We start from the raw sequence: 22,035 nt of genomic DNA, 5'->3' as shown, positions 1-22,035 counted from the left end.
TACACATGAAATAAAGAAAAACAAGAAAACTTCGAAGAAGATGACTCCTAAGGTCAGTCCAAAGGTCAATCCAAAATTCACAAGTACTGCACAGTTGAGTTACATTCAGATGGAGGGAAGAGTATCAGTGGGCTGGTTGGTGTGGATCAACACTGAGCAAAGGTACACTTTAAATTCCAAAGAAATTAATGTAATCAATTTCTTATTTGCCTTCTTTTTTTGTTTTGTATTGTCTCAAAATTTGGAGGAAATTTGAAATCTGTTATTATCTGTCTGGCTGTCTTTTTTTGTAGGTAGCAGATGGGTTGCTTGGGATTGTTATGAAAATGAGTTGGTTGGGACAGATGGGCAGGCCCTGATGGGGTCGCAGGTATAAGAAAACAAACAAAAAAAACACTCACATGCTGAGTTCAGAATGAACAGAAGAGGAGTTGAGTAGACATGAAATTGGAGTGGTGGTGTGGCATAGACAGCACATACACGAGAAGATTTTAAAAAACTAGAAGCTGACTAACACCTCATCCTAACTGAGTAGCGAGTGAGCTTCAGTAGAAACCCCCCCCCCCAAAAAACAGATGGCTTCCATTATAATCAATGAGACTGGCTAGACAGGTGACAAGCGTAATGAGTGACATGAGAGCTTTCCCCAAAGCGTTAATGGTGTGGGTGTCTATTTTTGATGTGTCGCCCTGCTTGTTCCCCTCTATCCTAAAACCTCGTATAAACATTCTTAAAAGACACACGGACTTGATGCTGCAGTGTAGACAGCATCAGCTGTGCTTGTGCACCAAGTTTAGCAGACAAGAGGTGGAGTCAAATAGACTCATGTAGAATCGAGTAGAAGTTGAGCACAGTAGCATACAGAGAACTATGGTAGACTAGATGTACATTAGACTGAAGGACAGTCAAACAGGGCTTGATAAATTTGAATTGAACTAAAGTAAACTAGAATAGGACAGTGGACCAGAGAAAAACACAAGTAGAGTGGAGTGAAGCAAAGACTAGACTAGGAGTACGACAAGTTGACTAAATTAGTAGCAGAGTGAAGTAGAAGAAAAGTTTAGAATAGTTTAGAATAGAATGTGTTGTATGTTGGACCGGGTTGTGCCTGAACAGAATAGACTAGAATGTGATATGTTGTGTGTGTTGTCTGTGCAGAAGGAGTTTGTGCGCCTGATCCAGAGCAGCGGGGTCCTGGTGGTTCTGTCCCAGGCCTGGATAGAGGAGCTGTACCACCAGGTGCTGGAGCGCAACCTGCTGGCTGAGGCCGGCTACTGGGGCTCACCGGAGGACCACTCCCTGCCGCTCATTACCATGCTGACAGGTGAACATGCATACACACACAGACGCGCACCACCAAACCTGTAAAGATAGCACAGGGAGGGGAGCGTAAGCTACATAAACATTGCTGGGTCATAATCATTTTTATATAACTGACAACTGGTTGCCTCTAATTTATACCAGTGGTGATATTCTCAAAGTTAAAGGAAGTTAAAGGTTGTGCAGTTCCATGCATGTGATAAAAAAATAGCAAGAAATGACCAGGATTTGTTGTTTTTTTATATTGGCATAATCTCCTTTGTTCACATTCATTTATGCGCTAAAAGTCTTATTTTGGGAGCTGTTTTCTTGGACTATGGAAGTGAATGGGGAGATAGAAATATGCTACTGTGGATTAGCAGTCCAGGGTTATGGTTCGGAACAACTAATGAGGATATTACACCACCATGTGGACTCGTCATGCCCAGATAACTCTACCAAAGTTCAATTTTGCTTAAAGACCACATTACCCATAAGCTGTTGTTAAACTGCTACATGCAGGGTGTTTTTACTCATCAGTTTTCCTTCTCACCTTTCTTCTTTTTTCCCCTTTTCTGTATCTCTGTGCATCCTCTTTCCTTTTTATTTTCTTGCCTTTCTCTCATTCTCAACTTCTCTACCTCTTCCCTTTTTTCTCTTCATCTTCTCCTTGCTCTCTCTCTGCCATCACCTCTCTCGCTCCTCGTCCTTCTCCCTCCCTCTCTCAGATATTGACGGTCTGGGTAGCAGCGCTATTGGAGGCCAGCTGATCAGGAGGGCTTCCAGCCAGTCACCATTCAGCTGTGACAAGGCAGTCAGTGACACTATCATGGCAGGTCAGTGCCTCGCTTTTACCCCACACCTCTATGTTTTGTTATGTAACTGATTAATATTTATATTTCAACAAAAAATAGTTTTCATTCAACTGTAATAAAAATATCAGTAATTCTTATGACGGACCTGTATTACTGATATCATAAACCGCCAGGATTGATTGATTGCGTGATTACTGGATTAACTTCACCTGAGACAACACACAAAATGTAACTATTACCCTAATCCTCCAGAAACTCCAAAATCAATTGATCAGATGGGTTGATGGATTGAATAGTTGATTTGAATGGTTGATATTTTTCATTCAGTTGTATTAACACCAACATTTTCATGGCAGGTCAGAGCCCCCTTAAAGGAACATACCAGTGATTTTGCATGCTTAGTGTAATATCTACAAATGCATACACCTCAGGTTTCTGCTAATCTTTTCCCAAAGGAAGCAGTAACATTTCAATAACCCTGACATAATTTTTCCTCCCTTTTATCCAGCCATTGGTTTCCATTCATTCCACCCCGATATGAAAAATAAATTTTCAGAGATGGAATCTTTTCAAAGTGATGAATCACTCAAAACAATATTCCATCACCGTAATAAAGGCATGCACATTAGTTTGCCTTAAAGCAGCAGCACTGTTGTGTTTTGATGACTTGAAACTGGGTATGGTAAAATGGTCTTTGTTAGCTGCAGGGGCAAAACATTATAAGGTGGGTATTAGTTGATTGATTGATTCACTGAATGGCTAGTTGGTTGAGAGATGGTGAGTGTTTTGGTGGTTGCACGGTTAAAAGAAATCTTTGCCCACTTTGAAGTGAAACCACCAGTGGCCATAAAATAACCAAAATTACAGTTGTTGGATGTAATGGGATATTTTGAAATATTGAAACACTGAAATACAGAAGTGAAGAAAAGAAGAGAAAAGGGCACAGAGAGAGAGAGAAGGAGAGAGAGGCAGAGCACCTGCTCATCTACTCCATCACCCAGGAGAACAAAAAAATCAGCCAGTATTGCCATGGTAACCGCCACTGAGTCATCCCCGATGACAGTCATGCTCTTAGTGTGTGTGTATGTGTGTGTGTATGTGTACAGTACACACAGCTAATTGCTCTGATGCCCCTGTTTGACCTGTTGTCATCATCAGCCACTGTAACATTAGCTGTGTACACACAATCAATAACATGCGGCCAAATGAGTGACTGACCTCTGCATTGTGGCCATTTTACTTAGCCCAGTATGTCATAATGACACATCTCACTCTCATGAGCTAATGAGACCAGTGTTTGCTAACTTGCTACTGCAGCATTAGCTGACTCCATCTGCAACAGTGAGTCTCTCAGTTATTAAGTCCCTATAAGATAATTCTTCCCTCTCAACTGTGTCACCTGTGTATATATGTTAGCGTTCTGTGCCATCACCTGAGCACCCTCTGTGTCATGTGTTATATTACACATGAGACAATACATACAATTTTAGAAATTTTATGTATTTTGGTGAAGTTGATTATTCTCAAGAAGCAATAAATGGAAATGTGTATTTAAAAAAATATTCAACCTCCATTATGGCCTGCATGGTCCAGAGACCACTTGCAATACCGTTATAGACCACCAGGAGGCCGCAGACCACTGTGAAAACACCTGCAGAAGATGCATGAATTACAGTCAATCAATTAGAGTTCACTATTATGCTTTCAGAGTTCAGAAATTGCTTTTGACGAGTTATTTGGACAGGAAGGCCAGCTTACTGCATCACCACACCTAAAATTAATCTTTAAAATTAAATGAAAATTTACCGGGACAGCTGTTAACATCATCAAAACCTGTGTGTTAATTCCAGGATCTGTGTTCGCCCGCTACATCCTCACCGGTGTGTGGAAAAACCTGATTGACGTGCTTTCCACCCCGCTGACGGGCCGCATGGCAGGAAGCTCCAAGGGTCTGGCCTTCATCCTGGGAGCTGAGGGGGTCAAAGAGCAGAGCCAGAGAGAGAGAGACACCATCTGTCTGAGTTTAGACGGCCTGCGCAAAGCCGCCGCCCTCAGTTGTGCCCTGGGTAGGTGAAATATGTCTAATGTGTGTATAATAATGATAATGACAGACTTTATTCATCCCTGTAGGGAAATCCTCTTTTCTCTTGGCCCCCCATCCACAAGGAGGTCAGAGGTCAGGGTTAGCTACAGGACAAAAGCCCTGCTGGTCAGAATTCAAGCCAGACACACACTGGAAGCATTGGCAGCTTACATTTTCAAACACATTGCTTTTTTCAGGGGCTAAGCACACATTCCAGGCATGCGATGCAGCAGGAAATCTCGCAGACATGTTGTTTGAAACTTGCTTTCGATTTTGGCAGCGTCAGAAGATGAGCATGGCTGTTCTATAAAGATTTATACAGCCCTGCTGCAATGAGGGAAAATACAAGGAAACAAAGCAATTATGAAAGTGATATTCTCAACTTAATAATTATCTTAATACAGTAGCTCCATGTTTTCAAACTGTGCAAAAAAAAAGTTTATATTACAGTTGTAGTAATCAGCAAAATAATTACAGTAACCCATGAGGAATTGACAATTTCACGCAACCCTATATATTATTTATTGTGTTGGCCAAATGCAAATACCTAGGTGCTTAGGTACTGATGATTCAGATGTGCTGCGTACAGTGAACCATATAAATGTCAAATGAAATCAAATTGCTCTGTCAGAAGTTGCATCAGTTTGACCATTAAGCTTCTGTCCTGAGTCCTGTAGACTCTTAACAAAGGCTCCTACAGTTTCCAGATGCCTCTGCCTACCCACCTATATTTTTGCATTCCTCATAGAAAGTGAAACTGAATTTCCCTACTTCTGTATCTGTTTTTCCACCATCCACAAACTTCTTGAAAAACTTCCTGAACATAACATAAGATATGCCTTTATTTATCCCACAATGGGGAAAGCACTGAAGCATAGCTAATGCTAAGCAAATGGAAATCTACAGAGATGTTACCATGTCTTGCATCCTTGCTGTGGATACATCATGTCTGTATATCAATAGGCCTATCTTGTTTGATGGGTTTTGTTGGTGATACTTCCATTCTGTCACGGTGTGGGGAATTGCGGAAAAAAAAAATTAGTCATGTACAGCTTGCAGTCTCCTGCCTCAGTTTTATTCGTGAGGGGAGCACTTTTTAATGAACACTGTGTTGTGATTGGTCAAAATAGCTTCTGGTTTGAAAAGCTGGTCTGGAGCGTGACACCTTCCAGTTTTGTCTGGTACTCAAACTCTAATGGACTGCAGTACAGACCCCTTTAAAACCAGCTGAACTGAGACCACGTCGGGTCTGTGTGGTGGTGGTGTGTGGTCTGGGCTCAGCTGCAGGGCAGAGTGAGGGGGGAGTGGCTCGTGGGAGCAGGGTGAGCCTAATTATACAACAGGTAACACCTGTGCCAATTAGGCTCGCCCTGCTCCCGCGAGCCACTCCCTCCTCTGCAGCTGAGCCTGGACCACACACCACCACCACAGCCTGAGTTTAGTTTGGTGGAAGTTCACTTTGGCTCTGTTCACACTGCAGGCAAATCAGATTTCTTTCTCATATCAAATCTTTAAGACAGACTGTCCGCACCGTTTATGTGCAAGTGATCAGATCAGATTTGTGTGTCCAGATATCACCAACCTATCTGCACGGGTTTCTATGGTCAGTAACTACATAGTCTGGTGATGTGACTTTCCAACACAGCAACAGGAGAAATATCCAGAAGCCTCTCCCCAAAAATCAGCAGACAAGTTGTTGTCTGTTGTCCTCCATATCGCTCTGCCATTAGCAGCATGGGTTCTGCTCAGCCGCTCTGATGTACTCTGGATTTGAGGTCGTCCTTATGTGTCAGGTTGCGAGTGACACAAAAGACACACTCCTGTTTGCGTGTCCAGAGCGTCTGGACTGAGACACACTTGCTCAAATCCGATTGGAATCACATCTCAAACCACCTTGGATCTGATTTGCAAAATTGCATTTCATGTATTTTTTGCTGTTCAGACTTTTAAAAGTTAAAAATAGTGGTCCTGGTACGTTTTGCGTTTTGGTTGTAGCTTTATGGTCCTCAATACTCACCATACCCATACGTATCAGGAGGGGCTAAAATGAAAATGACTAATTGAGGAATCGTTTGTCAGGAGGAGGCGACGGCTGCACTTATACATTACACATTCATATATCTATCTATATCTATATCTATCTATCTGTATAGATATAGATATCTATCTATATCTATATAGATATCTATCTATCTATCTATCTATCTATCTATCAATCTGAAATCTGAATCTGCAGTTCTGAAAACACACAAGCAGTTGTATCACAATACCTTGGAAACAAGTTGAACAATCTGATTTTATCTGTTTCAGGAGATTATTCCATTTGTGTTTAGCATTAAAGTGAAATGCCAATTTTCCAACTTGTGTGTTTACATGATATCTTTCTATAACAAAGTAACTCTAGGACCTGGTGTGGTGCATTGCTGATCTGAACTCAGGTCAAGTAAGCAAATCATGTGTTTCACAAAGCCTTGTGGATAGAGAATGTGTGCTGTTCACGTCTCACTGCCAGAGAAGACCATCCATAAAATGCAATGATGATGGGTTTATTTAGAATGTCATTTAAAGTTTGTGTGTATATTTTTCGAGTATAGTTGAGTGTGCCTGTTCATTTGAGGCTGTCTGAGATTCTGAACCACATAAGCTCATTCATCCTGGGAAAATTTTACTTAGTATGCGCACTCTCACATACATCCCACTTCACATTCATTCATTTCTGTCTGGTTCATCTAGTCTTCCACTGGAACAGCTAGAGGCTTGAGAGTCAGGCTAAGGTTTACATTCATATACCCTATTACATAAAGATTTTGGAGAGAAAGTATGGGGAAGTACATTTTTACTGTCAGTCCCTTTTATAAGTCTGAACAAATTGGTCAGCAAAAGTAGCTGGCACCACGGCCAACTGGGGATGAAATCTGATTGAAATTATCTGCACAGCGCTAATGAATATGAATGAACACATGGTGTGCGACCTTGACTGAAAGAGAGTGAGAATGAGAGTGTGTGGGCGGGATGATCCAAATTTTTACCGTACAGTGAAGTGAAAATACACCCAGATGAAAAGATTCCCCAAATGTGTAGTCACTTATCACCAGAGTTCAAATTAGATTTCTTCAAGGGTCAAGCTCCTGGCTGGCCATGTGATGATGAGGGTTTTCAGGGTTGGGAATGAGTGTAAGCCAGTAGTATGTCCTTGCAAATGTATGTGTGTGTGTGTGTGTGTGTGTGTGTACTGTCAGGTGTGGCTGCCAACTGTGCGTCGGCTCTGGCCCAGATGGCTGCAGCCTCCTGTGTGCAGGAAGAGAAGGAGGAGAAAGAGGTGGGCGAAACGGGAGATGCCATCACACAAGGTACTTATCTGTTTCTCTCTCTCACACACACACACACACACACACACACACACACACACACACACACACACACACACACACACACTTTTTATTAATGTTCATACAAATAAGCATTCATGGAGTCCTAGACAGATATTATACAAGGTCTGCTCTTAACTAACATCTCATCATCACATGAAACATCAAGTGGGCACAAATGATTAAAAGTTATAACAGCAAAACCAAATTTACATGAATACATAAAGGAGGTACAGAAGGACAACAGAATGCCAGAGAACACAGCCAAGGACCGAGCAAGATGCTCACTGATGAGTGGAAATTAGATTGGAGGGAGTAGAGAGGAGGTCATGGATCTGGATTGGAGAAGAATTCTGGAACGAACAGGAACTTGACCTCCAATTCGTCCATTGTAGGCCAATTATGAAAATGCCCCAAATTTGGCACATAGCTTTGTTCCCATGCTAAACAACATGCACTACAGTTTGTGGCTGTTAGTCCTGGAAAAGTTTAAAATGCATAAAAATAAGGACAGTCAGAGACAGCAACCACGCTGCACCAATCCCTCACATCAACACAACACACCTGGCTGCATCTTTCTACGATTCCGCGTTCCAGAGATAGTGCCCAAAATGCGATTTTTGACTTTTGGGTGACCTTGAATTTTAACCTAGACACTCCAAAATGTAATCAGCTGATCCCTCCATGAAGTTTCATCTAAATTTTGTCCATTCGTTTTTGAGTTACCTTGCTAACAATCAGACTAAAAGGAGGCGAAAATATAACCTCCATCCATCTTTAGTGTCAGATGTAAAAGAAAAAAAAATCATGCTGCAGCTCTCTTGGAGGTTGTTGGCTCAAACACGAGCAAACATTTGCACAGTAGCATGTATACTTAATTATGAAGTCTACAACCAGGTTTTTCATTAAATCTGTTAAACTAATTAAGTCTAATTAGTCCGGTGTGCTAAAATTTGCCACAGAGCTTCTTTAAATAAAACTGTTGGGCTTTTCATTTAATCTAAAACTGAGACCACAGGGCATGACAATGTCTGACTGTAAATGGTACTGAATGCTGCCTCTCTAAGTTACCTGTCCAATTGTTATGTGGAAAAAATATGCCAAAAAACAATTCCTTTTTAGAAAAGTATTGTACATTCAAATCTGAATTTTTAAGAATTATGTGACTTCTTCCCCTTTTGAAAGCATTGTAGTTAATGGAAAGAATATCATGTCTGACTCTAATTATGGCTTACAGAGCATTCAGTCTTAGTAAAAATTGCTGACATTTCTATATTGCCTTGATGAAGTACACAAATTCTCACAATTTTAAAAGCTGAATTTTTACCTAGTTTGAAATCTGCTTTAATATGGAAAGGAGAGCATAGGACAGCTTCCCTGCCAAATTAGGAAGATGCCTTTACTTACCTACTTACTCATACTAATTTAAAATTACTTTTATTTAATAAGTTACATACTACTTTCTTAATTCATCTACACTTGCCTGCCTTCAGTTCTAGTTTGCATGTCATTTTTTCCTCCTTCAAAATGAGCGATGTCAACAATATGTGATTATCAGATTACAAATAGGCAGTGTTTGACTGAGGTTTTTTTATACAGTGGATGGTTAGCGAGGCCACACTGTGGAGCACAGGTGAGCTGAATAATAGTTAATGGTCAGATGTGCTATGGGAAATGAAGAAGGTTTGCATTGTATTATTTACTCTTCAACTAAATTAACTCTATTAAAAGTTATTGTGTCATGAGACAAATGTTCCTTGTTCTTATGGCGGGTGTATGCAATGCATTTGTGGATGTATCTGGGTATGTGTGTGTCTGTGTCTGTGTGTCTGTGTCTGTGTGTGTGTGTGTGTGTGTGTCTCCAGTGAAGCACCGTGTTGAGCAGCGTCTGGAGCAGATTGGTCGTCCACAGGGAGTCCGTCTCCATACAGCCCACGTGTTGTGCATGGATGCCATCCTGAATGTTGGCCTTGAGATGGGCAGCCACAACCATGACTGCTGGCCACATGTCTTCAGGTACACAGTGCACAAAACAAGACTGCACATAAAACACCAACACCAAATCACAAAAGTGGAGAGGTCTACGGTATGAACTCTGCAAACAAACACATGCTAAAGTCACACACTACGCATGGTAACAAACACAAAATGCAGTATGGTAATATACAAAAACCAGTCCCAGTGTCTACTTTTTGTGTGTGTAATTATAATTATTTGTGAAAGTGCTCTAAGGTTGTTTGTTCCTGGGGCAAGGCTACTATGCAGAAGTTACCTGCAGACGCAGACTGCCTCATAAATGGTTTCCAGAACTGGTTGTTTTTTACATTGGCATGATCTGATTTTTTTAGCATTTGTTTATATGCTAACAGTGTTATTTTGGGAGCTGTTATGCTGGACTAGGGAAATGAATGGAAACACACAAATACATAATTTTTGGATTAGTAGCACAGGGGAGCACAGAGCAACAAATGTACAACATGTAGACTCAAATAACACAGGGTTTCCGCTACATGTAATTGATCGTGGCGCACCGCCACGGCTAAATAAAAGCCGCCACGGCTTGGGAATGATGATTTTTTTTTTTTTTTTTTCGGGTGTTGACTCAATTTAAAGTATATTGTATGAATGACCTGTGAAAACGACCCTACATACACACATAGCATATATTTGCGCACACATACTTACTATGATCAGAGTTTTAAATGGTAAATTAAATATCACGACATGTTACACTACGCCGCAATTAATTTTATTTTGAAAACGCACCGGAGTTATCACCCGCCTGCTTTGTGCTACTGCTGCGCGCTCAAGAGTGGAGGCAGTAAAAAGCAGAGGGAGAGAAAAGGGCGAGAGCAAGGTACCTAAGCAAGATTAAGTTTAATCCATTTTTTGTTCAAGCCTGTGAAAACGACCCTAATGTTATTAATGTTAACATTGCATTGCGACCGACAGTAGGGCTGGGCGATATGGACCAAAAGGTCGTCCACCTCAGCACCACAGTTTCAAAAAATCCTGGGGGAAACACTGAATAACACCCAGGAAACTATACAACCCAAAACTCAAAAAAGTTCAGTTTTGCTTTAAATTAAATGTAGATTGCCATGGTTGCTCATGTCTTGCTATATTGAGGCTTCACTATGTCATCATCTGGAGATATTAAACTTTAGCATTTAATTATCTCATTGTCATGCAATAAATGTTTTTTTTTTTTCTTGAGGTTATCACATAATCACTTTTGCGTAGGAGGTGATGCATACAGCAGCACCATCCATCCGTCAATCAGTCCATCAGCAGGATAACTAAAAAAAAAAATGTACTTGACAAATTTGCAGAAAACTTGGTAGGACCTTGGTAGGTTGGTGAAAAAGTGATGAATTTCTCAGCCAGCTGGCCTCAAGGTGGCACGGCACTGGGCAAGGCTTAGCACAGCTAGGCTGTAGTTTCCAAACACATGCATGTAACATTATGAAACCCAGACGGGAGACTGGTCATGGGTCAAGGCAACACTGACCAGCTGTCCCCACTGATGGGTTGTGTCTTAGCACAAAAAGTAGCATAACTTCAGCTGCAACCTTTGTGGCTTTCTACAGGCTGCCTTCTTGTTAGGTAAAGGATTTTATCACGAGTAGGCTTACCCACTTGAAGGTATCGTCTCAGGTGATAAATGTGCTGACTTTAATGAGCACTGTGTGAAGCCGTGGTTACTTATATATTTGATCTTAATCACAACTTAATTGTCTTGTTATCTAAAGATAGCAACCTGATGGTTTGTGTTTGTGTGTTTCACAACTTTTGTCCCATCGTCTTTACCTTCATCAGAGGCAAGCCTAACCTAGCAAGCCTGAGAGTGTAGCCAATACAGACAGAATGAAGTGGATCTGCCAATATTAAGAGAGATATCATGACTGATCAGTGCAATAAATTTTGTTTTAGTCAAGGTGTGACCCAAGCAGCAAATGCAGCTGCAATCAGTGAAGCTACCTGGCCTTGTCAAGATTTGATCTCACGAAAACTATGTTTGTTCTTTTAAGATAATGTGATAATTAAATCATGATCATGAGAAAACAAAGATTGAGATCTCAAGATAACAAAATAATGAAGTTGTGAAGTTGAAATCCCAAGACCGCTCATTGGGGCGTCAGATTCATTTCCCATCCTCATCTCCCTCTTGCTCTTGCTCTCTACTTCTCCCCCTCCTCATTCTCTCCCTCTCCCACCAGGGTAAGCGAGTACATCAGCTCGCTGGAGCACACCCACTTCAGTGATGGCTCATCCCAGCCTCCCACCTTAACCACCATCACGCAGCAGAGCCAGCAGGCCCAACAGGCCCCGGGCGTGGACCTCGGCCTGGAGTTGAGCTGCGAGCCCAGCCCAGAGGCCTCAGAGCTGGGCCTCAGCCAGCCCGTCATCCAGCCTCTGTCCATCCAGGAGCTGCTGAGGGAGACCAGCAGAGGAGGACGAGGGCTGGACCTGAAGAGCGGGAGCCTTATGACTGGGACCAGCGCTGCTAAAGCTGTGTGTACGCTGTCCACACAGGCTGACAGGTATCGAGAGTGTGTGTGTGTGTGTGTGTGTGTAAAAGTAGTAGTAGCAGCAATAGCTGAAGTAGATGTACAACTATTAGTAGTAGAAGTAGTTGTTGTAGTTGTAGCAGAAGTAATAGTTAAATTTGTAGCAGTGTTTTTTGCAGTAGCACTAACAATAGTGTAAGTGGCATTAGTCGTGGAGGTTGCTTTAGTAGTAATAATAGTGTAGAACTAGCTGTTAAATCAGAACTGTTTCTTTATTTCAGACATTTATAGTCTTTGTAAATTCATTTCCAGGTAGCATTAAAAATTCTTAAATTATTATCATCATTATTATGAATACTATTATTATTATTACCAGTTGCAGCCCACACGCAAAGTTGGCAAATATGTGGTACATTATTGGTGTTGTATTAAGAATGGCCACTAGATGGCAGCACCTGCACAGAGTTAGCGGGAATTCCAGTTTTTCACTTGCAAGTGTTTATGTGTGTGTGTGTGTGTGTGTGTGTGTGTGTGTGTGTGTGTGTGTGTAACTCTGTAGTTGTTAAAGTTGATTCCCTGGCGCGCATACATATACTCAAACACATAGTAAGTATGAAGTGTGCGTGTGTGTGTTTATTCCATGGATCATCCCTTATATAACTAGTGATCTGTGCTGCTTTTAGGAGCAAAAAAACACTCCTTTTGATCTTTTGAGCAGATGGACTGAACACATTTACAAGCCAAAAGTAATGCCAAAACATAATAAATGCACCACTTCACATGGTTGTCCCACAAATACACAGGCAATGCTTAAAGGGCAGTGCTACTCAATTTCAGCTTTGCATTATTCTTTTGCTAGACAAGCATTCGGTGTGTGTGTGTGTATGTGTGTATGTGTGTGTGTGTGTGCGTGTGTGTGTGTTTTGTTAGGGTTTTTTTTGTTTGTTTGTTTGTTTTTGTTTTTTCTTGTTTTTCGGTTGTTGCTATTTACCATTTGGTATTTTTGTTTGTCTTATATATTTAAGAAAGAGAGGTTTCAGAGTTTGAGTAGTCCTTTCCAGTGTGCAGTGGCCATCATGGAGGTTTGTCAGTCACAATATACATTGAGTATCCACAAAGCTGTACAGGAACGGTTTTTGAGTTCACATAGTTCATCGTGATGTACAATAGATATCAAAGAGGTTAGAAAGAAAAAGTGCGTCTGTTGTTGGTTCTCTCCAGGCAGGTGTGTTGCTGAGCAGGCATTCTGCCATAACAATACAATCAGCAATATTAATCAATAGCAGACTGACTTTGTACATGCGTATTGTAATTTGTGGGAACATAGGACAGAAAAAAATCCTATACAGGGTTCCCGCGGGGTCTTAAAAAGTCTTAAAAGCATTGAATTTATGAATTTGGAAATAATACCTTAAAAAGACTTGAAAAAGTCTTGAATTTTGATATCTAGGTCTTAAAATTTGTTCTGTATGTAACTTCTCCATATCGCAGTTCTCGTCAAGCGTTTCATTTCGTGTGTGTGGCGCTGTCTGAAGCGTAGCACGGTGAGAACAAAGTTAAAACAGCAGCGCACTGACATAGATTGTGTAACAAAGTGAAGAGTTGCCACTCCGGTCTATTTTCACTGGCTAACAGCAGCACACTGGCTTAGCTTGTCTATTCATAGAAGAGGTATCACTTTGGCTTATTTTTCAATCTATGTTATCACATGCATACTACTGCTCATTCATTGGTAGCTGAATTGTTAGGTCTGTTTGATAAGCAATTTACATTTTTAAAATAATAATAATAATAAAACATATTGTTAAATTAAAAAAAAAGCCAACATGATGCAGGTCAAAGACTAAAAAAAGACTATCGACTAAAACTAGACTAAAATACTTTGTAATTTAGTCAACTAAAACTAGATTAAAATACTTTGGATTTTCTTCGACTAAAACTAGACTAAAATGCCAAGACTTTTCGCCGACTAAAATGTGACTAAACAAAAAAAGAATACAAGTTGACTAAATATGACTAAAACTAGTCATTTGACACAAGACTAAGACTAAAACTAAATTGAATTTAACAGTGGTGAAATAGGCCGAGAAATTGGTATTAATTTTTGATACAAATGGTCTTAAAAAGGTCTTAAAAAGACTTGAATTTAACTTGAAGAAACCTGTAGGAACCCTGCTATATGTTTCTGGCTGTGGGAAACAGCAAAGAAGGCAGTTAATGTTCACTAACACAGTGGGTGCTGGTATCAGTAAATTGATTATTTGCTCTTCATGCAAACACAAGGAAGCTCTGTGTTCAGTGATTGTAGCCACTGTGGAAATAGTAAGCTGTTTCAGTCTGGTAGATTATATGGGAGCCTGGTTTAAAAAAATCTCTAGAAAATGACACAAATCAACAGTGCTGGCTGCTGTTTTGAAATACCAAGTAAATAGTACTTGGTATTTCAAAACAGTTCATTTCAAAACTTATCTCCATAGCAAATTGTGGATGAGACTGTGTACAGCTACAAATCATTAAAATTATTACACAGTGGATTATCTCTGTTACTCAAATAAAATAACTAAACCTGGTTTCGTTCATCAGCTGTATTGAGCTGTATTTCATTTCAAAAGCAGTCAGTGTCCAGGAGGGACAGAGCGTTGTTTATTGTTTTGAAGCAGCAACCTTCTGCTCACAAGACTGTTTTTCACAGCCAGAAGCATGTGGGAAGTCTATTGCCCCACTAGTTCCTATACATTGTGCGTGTCTGTGCATGTGCGTGTGTTTCCAGGTTGTTTGAGGAGGCAGCCACTAAGCTGAACCTGGTGGGTCTGGTGGGCTTCTTGCAGCAGCTGAGGAAAGCCTCTCAGTCTCAGTTGTTTGATTCTGTTACTGAGACTGGAGACTACTCACTGGCCATGCCAGGTACACTCAGACTTTTCTCTTCAAATATTTGTGAAGATCTCTATTAACCACACTCATTCCCTAACCTAAACTTTACACTTATGTTATCTTAATTCAGTCATAATTCAAACCTCTAAACCCAAGTCCTAATGCTGAATTTAGCCCTTTCAGCAACTGAGAATTAATGAGAATGCCCTCACTTTGGATTGTCTTCATTTCTATTCTTGTGAGGTCATTTGGTCTTCATAATTATAATTATTCATAATTATAGAATTATGAACAAGAATACACACCCACACCCATACACACACTAAAAACCCTCACTAAACAGACAGATGTGGCATAATAATTTAAGCGACTCTAATTATTGTACCTTGTTAAAATGTTGACATGTATTAATCAAGTCAGCGGCTGTCTGTAGGCGAGGCCAAGTCGACGTTGGACAGGCGCAGCGCTCTCCATCTGTTCCGTCTGGGCGAGGCGATGCTGCGGATCGTCAGGAACAGGAGTCGCCCTCTGCTCCACATGATGAGGGCCTGGAGCGTGGTGGCGCCACACCTGGTGGAGGTAGAGAGCTGCAGTTGTGAACACTTGAAATCATCTTTCTATCACACAGCAGTCACACGTGATCTGTGATATGATCATGTTGCTGAGGTGGATCCCACGACTGAAATACTTTGAGATGAAACTGATCAAGGTCAGGATAGGATAAAATACTGAAACTTAAAGTTCAGTTTAAAATATTGAAGCCTACGTTTTTGCAAATTTGATTGAATAGATCTAATACAAAATGATTTAAGAAACTTCACTTCCTTTTGGGGTTTTTATTGCTCTTTAGTGTTTGTGTTGTTGTTGCTCTCAGGCTCTGTTTTTATTTGATGTCATTCTGTTTTGTAATTGCATCATATGGAAAGATATTACTGCCCAGGTGGAAAAAAACAGCAATAATCAGCTCAGTATTTCATTGTAATGACAAACATTTCTTGTTTTTCTCAATTTACAAAGATCTTTTCATGTTTTGACATTTTTTCATTATGACCTACCAACTTATTCTGATATAAGAAACTTTCCCCATTAAAACAACATACCACACTATCTCATTATTACATGAAACATTTCTCATTACTACAAGAAAACATCATTATAACATGAAAAGTTTCACATAAGACAAAATGCCTTTTTATAAGGAGATACATTATAATACAGGGAAACTTGTCATAAAGTTGTATTATAAACATTTCACCGTGGAATAGGTGTTGAAAAAATCTGGTATGTGAAGAATATGATGAAAATAGATTGGACACTGTTTCCCTTCCCTTAGGCTGCATGCCACAAGGAGCGCCATGTATCCCAGAAGGCCGTTTCTTTCATCCACGACGTTCTGACGGAGGTGCTGACGAGCTGGGCAGAGCTTCCACACTTCCACTTTAATGAGGCGCTGTTCAGGCCCTTCGAGCACATCATGCAGCTGGAGCTCTGTGACGAGGACGTACAGGACCAGGTGAGAGACAGACACATGCGCGAAGACAGATCGTATCAATCTATATAATATATAGATCGATATGACCTGATTATTATTTGGTACATTCCATAAGACTAAAGTAACAATGGATATTTTCATTTAATACACATTTTATATGTAACAGAAATACCTGTTACCTACTAATAAGCAGGCCCATGTTTTTCAAGACTTACGTATGTATGGTTATAATCTTTGCTTTGAGACATGGAAATACTGCTCGATATGCAGGTAATTCTCTGTCCAGGGGAGTGGACCAGGCCTGATCTATTTAAAGAGGACCACCAACTGATTTGATGACCTGACGAAGCCTCTGGGAGAAATGTGATTCTTTTCTTCATAGCAGGGCTATTGTAGGGGGAAGAAAATTATGGAGCCAGGGAAGGGGTCAGTATTCTTGGAAAAAAACTCAGAAGTCATGACAAAGTCCGGATGCTGATGATAATATTGTGATTCTGGACTAAAACCAGAATTTCCCTTGGACTAAATCCCATAATGGAAGAAAAACTAGTTTTCCCAGTTTCTTTTTTTTTTCCTCGCAAATTTGTGAGGTTTTTTCTTGAAAATTCATTCATTCATTCATTCATTCATCTTCTGAACCGCTTATCCTCACTAGGGTCGCGGGGGGGTGCTGGAGCCTATCCCAGCGCTCATAGGGCGAAGGCAAGGAAACACCCTGGCAGTTTCCTTGCCAGTCCATCGCAGGGCAGACAGACAAACACTGATATTCACTCACACAGTCATACCTAGGGGCAATTTAGCTTCTCCAATTCACCTGACCTGCATGTCTTTGGACGGTGGGAGGAAACCCACGCAGACACGGGGAGAACATGCAAACTCCACACAGAAAGGACCTTGGGTGGGAATCGAACCCAGGACCTTCTCACTGTGAGGCACATGCCGCCCTTCTTGAAAATTTACCACTTTAATTTCAGAGTTTTTTTTTTCTTGTAAATTTATTTTTTTCTCCCTACAATTGCCCTAATACGCTCTCATACACTGCTGCACCAACTTCTACATATATTGATTTTTTTATCAATATTATGATGATATTGTCTCGGATTTTGGATATCATAGCGTTGTGATATGGTGAAGTGTTTTCTTTCCCTGATTTTAAAGGCTGTATTATAATAAAAGGATACAACTTATTTTTTAGTTATGTGCCTCTACCTGCTTGGTCATCATACCAACCTTCCTAATAACTGTTTTACAAAAGCTCATTGTGTAAAGCACCAATGTTAAACATGTTACAAATTGCGCATTTAATTTGCCACCCTGCCCTTTATCAATTATTCTCCCGCCCTCTGTCCATCACTCACAGGTGATAACGTCCATAGGGGAGCTGGTGGAGATGTGTTCCCCTCAGATCCTGTCAGGGTGGAGGCCTCTGTTCAGCGCTCTGAGAACGGTCCACGGCAGCAAGACCGACACTAAGGACTACCTACTGGGAGAATACTCCATGGGTACATCTGACACTTTCTGCTCCGAGTCACAAAATAGCCAGTTTGGAGAAAGAAATCATTTTATCTTCTGATATTTGTCAGATATGGAGGACCCAATCTGCTATCTTCTATCACTATTTCAACCAGGACTAGATTCAACCATTACCATTTAGAAAGACCCACATTTTGTTTTAATGTGGTGCTACCATTTAGCCATGAGGCGATATGAAAATTTGATGTCACGATTGTAAATTATTGCGGATCACGATTCACAGTATCGTCCCAGTAATCATCAAAATATTCTTAAAACTCTTAAAATGACACTAAATCGTACTGGAATCATGTTACCTTGCATTTTGTTAAGAAATAAATAGATTTTTATGGTATCATAGATAGGACTTTTTAGTGAAAAACAAGGACAGATTCAAACTCTCACCAATACTGCAACAATGTAGGACTGTACGTTAGCGAGCTACACAGCTTTTTCAGGTCACTCATGAGGATATTCACGATTATCCCGTTGTACGATTATACCGACAATGGAGATTCACCACAATCCACTGTTTTTATTGCAATCCACAATAAAATCCTATAATGCCCCACCCCTAGTGCCATTCATTGAGTAAGAATAGATGTGACTTTTAGTGAATGTGTTTGAATTTCCAGTCTTTGTCACAGTAGTAAAAGTGAAACTTGTAATTCATTTTGTTTTTTCTCTTCTTGTTTCATTTCCTTTTATGCCCTGATTTGTTGTTTTCGTCCTTCCTCTTCACCTTCTATCCTTGCTTCCTCCTACCTTTCTCTGTTCTGTCCTTCCTTCCTTATCTCCTTCCTTACTTTCTTCTTACCTTCCCTCCTCTCCCCTAGGGAAGTCCCAGGCTCCGGTGTTTGACGTCTTTGAGGCGTTTATCAACACAGACAACATCCAGGTTTTTGCTAATGCCGCCACCGACTACATCATGTGCCTCATGAAGTTTGTCAAAGGCTTAGGTTGGTTTCACATCTGCGTGTGCACAAGCGCACGCTCTTTGACATGTATGTGCTGTATGCATCAAATGCCTCAATGCATGAGGGGAGTCGCATGTGTCTGTGCAGTTGATACTCTCACCCCAAAGCTAATTCTATTCTACAAGTTGTGGATTTCTCTGCTAGCTGAAAGTTATGTTGTCAGATAAGATTTTCCAATTTTTTTTTTTTTTTTTTTTTTTTTTGAGTACTTTGCATCATAGAACACTAATGAATAGTTCTTGATGTGAAATCAGCACAAAAGAAACATTGTGAAAAGAAGGAGGAGTCTCTCTTTTAACCATGTTTTATGGTATATTAAAGTAAAATTGAACTTTATAGTATTTGGTTGTACAGTTTCCTGGGTGTGATATGAGTCCACATGGTGGTGAAATATCTTCATTAGTTGCTCTGCGCTCCACTGGGCTGCTTATCCAGACTACTGTATTTGTGTCACTTGATTTGCAGCACAGCAAAACAGCTCCCAAAAATGCACCTTTTGCACATAAATTGATGCATAGTGGATTATTCCAGTGTAAAAAACAAGTCCCATTTTTTCTGTAATTACAATCATTGGTGAAAGAACTATAAGGTCTTCTCTTCCTGGCATAAAGTTATGATGCAGAAGTATCCTGCAGATGCTACCTGCTGGATCTACTTTCCAGATCAAATAGGAAAATAACAAGAACAGAGCTGTTTAATTTCCTCAGAAAATGGGTTCCAGGACTTGTCCTAACTAATCCGCTTTGTCGGCGTTCTGTTATGTGCTAAAAGTGTGGTTTCGCCACACTATGGAAGTGAATGGAGAGATAGAAATACAGTCTTCTGGATTAGCAGCCCAGGGGAGCACAGAATAACTGAGAATATTCCACCACCATATAGACTTATATAGTCTAATGTCCAGGTAGCTATACAACCCAAATACTCTCCCAAAATTAAATTTTGCTTTAAGTATTTAGGAAATTGTGTAATGGAAACCATCTAACACATGTCTTACACAACGTCACTTGGTCTTTACATAGGGCGATATGTGCATATTTGCATGTCTGTACATATTGTCAGTATTTGTACAATGAAGCAAATATTTCTGTGTACAGTAATGTCCATGTAGGGCTACATGTCTAATGTCTTCTGTACACATTATAGTTGGGTAAATAGCTATCTTTAAAATGTCAACCTTTCAGGAGAAAAACAGCCTTGTTTTTGGCTTGACCACCATGCATTTTAGTTTTGAAAGGGTTTCACTTGATTCAATCCAAATTGAAGCATATGATCCTCCAAATGAAGTTAAAACAAAAATAACCAAAACTGGAGTTACAAGGTTTTCACCTGACAGTAATAGTATTTATGGTTCCCTGTAGACACATTAAGGTGTTCCCCAGTACATTTTTCCATATTCTGTAAATGTGCTGTTATGTTCGGCACTGTATCGTTTTCATGCTCTCATTTTCTTCTCACATATGGATACCATCATTTTTACAACTTACATGATTCTTCACCTTTTTCATCAAACGCATCCTGTTAATAGTGAATATATATATTTCCCTATGCAATCAGACATTTCTGCTTACTATGTCTGACTGCTGGAATAATCCAGTAATTATGTTGACATGTTAATATGTTAATTATGTAAAGTTTGTTTGTTTAAAGTCCCCATGAAATGACCTCACATGACTTGTACTTCCGGTAAAACAGAGCATCTTAAACAGTGACATCATCCTGCATTAGTGGCTGTAAATTAAAATTTCAACCAATAAAACCCTCACAAATCTTTACTCATCCTTTCTCATCCACCTGTCCTTTAAAAAAAAATGTTTCTCTCCCAAACTGAGATCCTATTGGTTTGCACTAGTCAGTGATCCTTTCCTGCACCATGTCCTGCCCACACTTCCCGTTTCAACTGGAATTACATTCAGTCAAGAAAGTAAGAGCCCATTTCATTGGGTCTTTAATATTTACTGTATATTCTATCAGGGTTTATTCTACAGTATTATTGTAAGTAGTTGCTGCTGTAATAGTCAATTTCCACATGGGTATTAGAGATTGCATCTTAAAAGGTTACTCTTTGCTGTGTGATTGTGTGTCTCCCAGGAGAGGTGGACTATAAGGAGATAGGAGACTGTGTCCATGCATCTGGTTACAGCTCCACTGACCTCTGCCTGCCAGCCCTCGATTACCTCCGCAAATGTTCTCAGGTAGGGACCGGTCGGTCGGACAGCGTTATGCAGTGTGTTGTTCACACTGATTGTTACTCTTAACCTGTCAGCAGTGTGTCCAGCTCTGATTGCATGCATCTGCACGTGCATTTTGCATCTTTGTTTCGCCCATGTGCAAGCCTCATGGTGTGAGTGGCACTAAAACTTGCGAAATGGCAACATCAAAGGAGGAATAAAACTTAAAAAAACAATGGATGAATTCAAACTATAAAACAGAACAGTGCAAGACCTCAGTGCAAAGTCAGGAACCTGTGTAATGTCATTTCAAAACAGTTTCATAAAAATAACACACAGCACTTTTTTTTGTCGTTTTGTCTATTGTGTATATTTTTTCTCTAAATCAGAGTCAACATTGTCGCAAGCATTTCTCTCCTTCTTTCCTACAATTGAATCAAGCCATGTTGTGTTCACAGCTGCTGGCTAAGATCTATAAGATGCCATCCAAGCCGGTGTTCCTGGGGGCGCGACTCGCCAGCCTGCCAATGAGAACACAGGAACGCTCAATCAGCAGCGAGGACGGGATGGACTGTGTCCTGCAAGAGTTTGATGATGACACAGGTAGAGCCAAACCACCCCTGGCCTGGGTATTCAGCCCTGTTTTGCTCTTCATCATTCTTTCCTCAAAATTCCTCCTCTGCCCCTCTGAGCTGCTCTGTTGTCTTGTGGCCTCTCTTTAGGTCTGATCCAGGTGTGGATATTGTTACTGGAGCAGCTGACAGCAGCAGTGTCCAACTGCCCTCGCCAACACCAGCCTCCAACACTGGAGCTGCTGTTTACCCTGCTCAGAGAGGTCACTGCCATACCAGGTAACACACACACATGCACACACACACACACACACACTACATGTACACATACAAGGTCGATGTGTTTTTTAGTGCAATTTACAATCTA

The 22,035-nt window shown here is 40.5% G+C and overlaps 1 protein-coding gene across 1 annotated transcript in view; it reads left to right on the top strand.

The window, feature by feature from the left end:
* The window catches only part of arfgef3 (ARFGEF family member 3), an 84,161-nt gene that overhangs the window by 40,880 nt on the left and 21,246 nt on the right, over positions 1-22,035 (top strand). Inside the window, exons 17-30 of the mRNA XM_030071320.1 lie at positions 1,159-1,324; positions 2,028-2,135; positions 3,965-4,180; positions 7,437-7,547; positions 9,431-9,581; positions 11,786-12,109; positions 14,847-14,980; positions 15,381-15,526; positions 16,281-16,460; positions 17,800-17,941; positions 18,788-18,910; positions 21,017-21,120; positions 21,555-21,699; positions 21,819-21,947. Of these exons, the coding sequence (XP_029927180.1) occupies positions 1,159-1,324; positions 2,028-2,135; positions 3,965-4,180; positions 7,437-7,547; positions 9,431-9,581; positions 11,786-12,109; positions 14,847-14,980; positions 15,381-15,526; positions 16,281-16,460; positions 17,800-17,941; positions 18,788-18,910; positions 21,017-21,120; positions 21,555-21,699; positions 21,819-21,947 (2,179 nt within the window). The remainder of the gene's footprint in view (positions 1-1,158; positions 1,325-2,027; positions 2,136-3,964; positions 4,181-7,436; positions 7,548-9,430; positions 9,582-11,785; positions 12,110-14,846; positions 14,981-15,380; positions 15,527-16,280; positions 16,461-17,799; positions 17,942-18,787; positions 18,911-21,016; positions 21,121-21,554; positions 21,700-21,818; positions 21,948-22,035) is intronic.

Source organism: Myripristis murdjan, chromosome 15 (assembly GCF_902150065.1).
Source record: "Myripristis murdjan chromosome 15, fMyrMur1.1, whole genome shotgun sequence".
In the NCBI taxonomy this organism is placed as follows: domain Eukaryota; kingdom Metazoa; phylum Chordata; class Actinopteri; order Holocentriformes; family Holocentridae; genus Myripristis; species Myripristis murdjan.
Note: the sequence above shows the minus strand (reverse complement) of the source record. Positions and strands in the feature narration are given on the sequence as shown.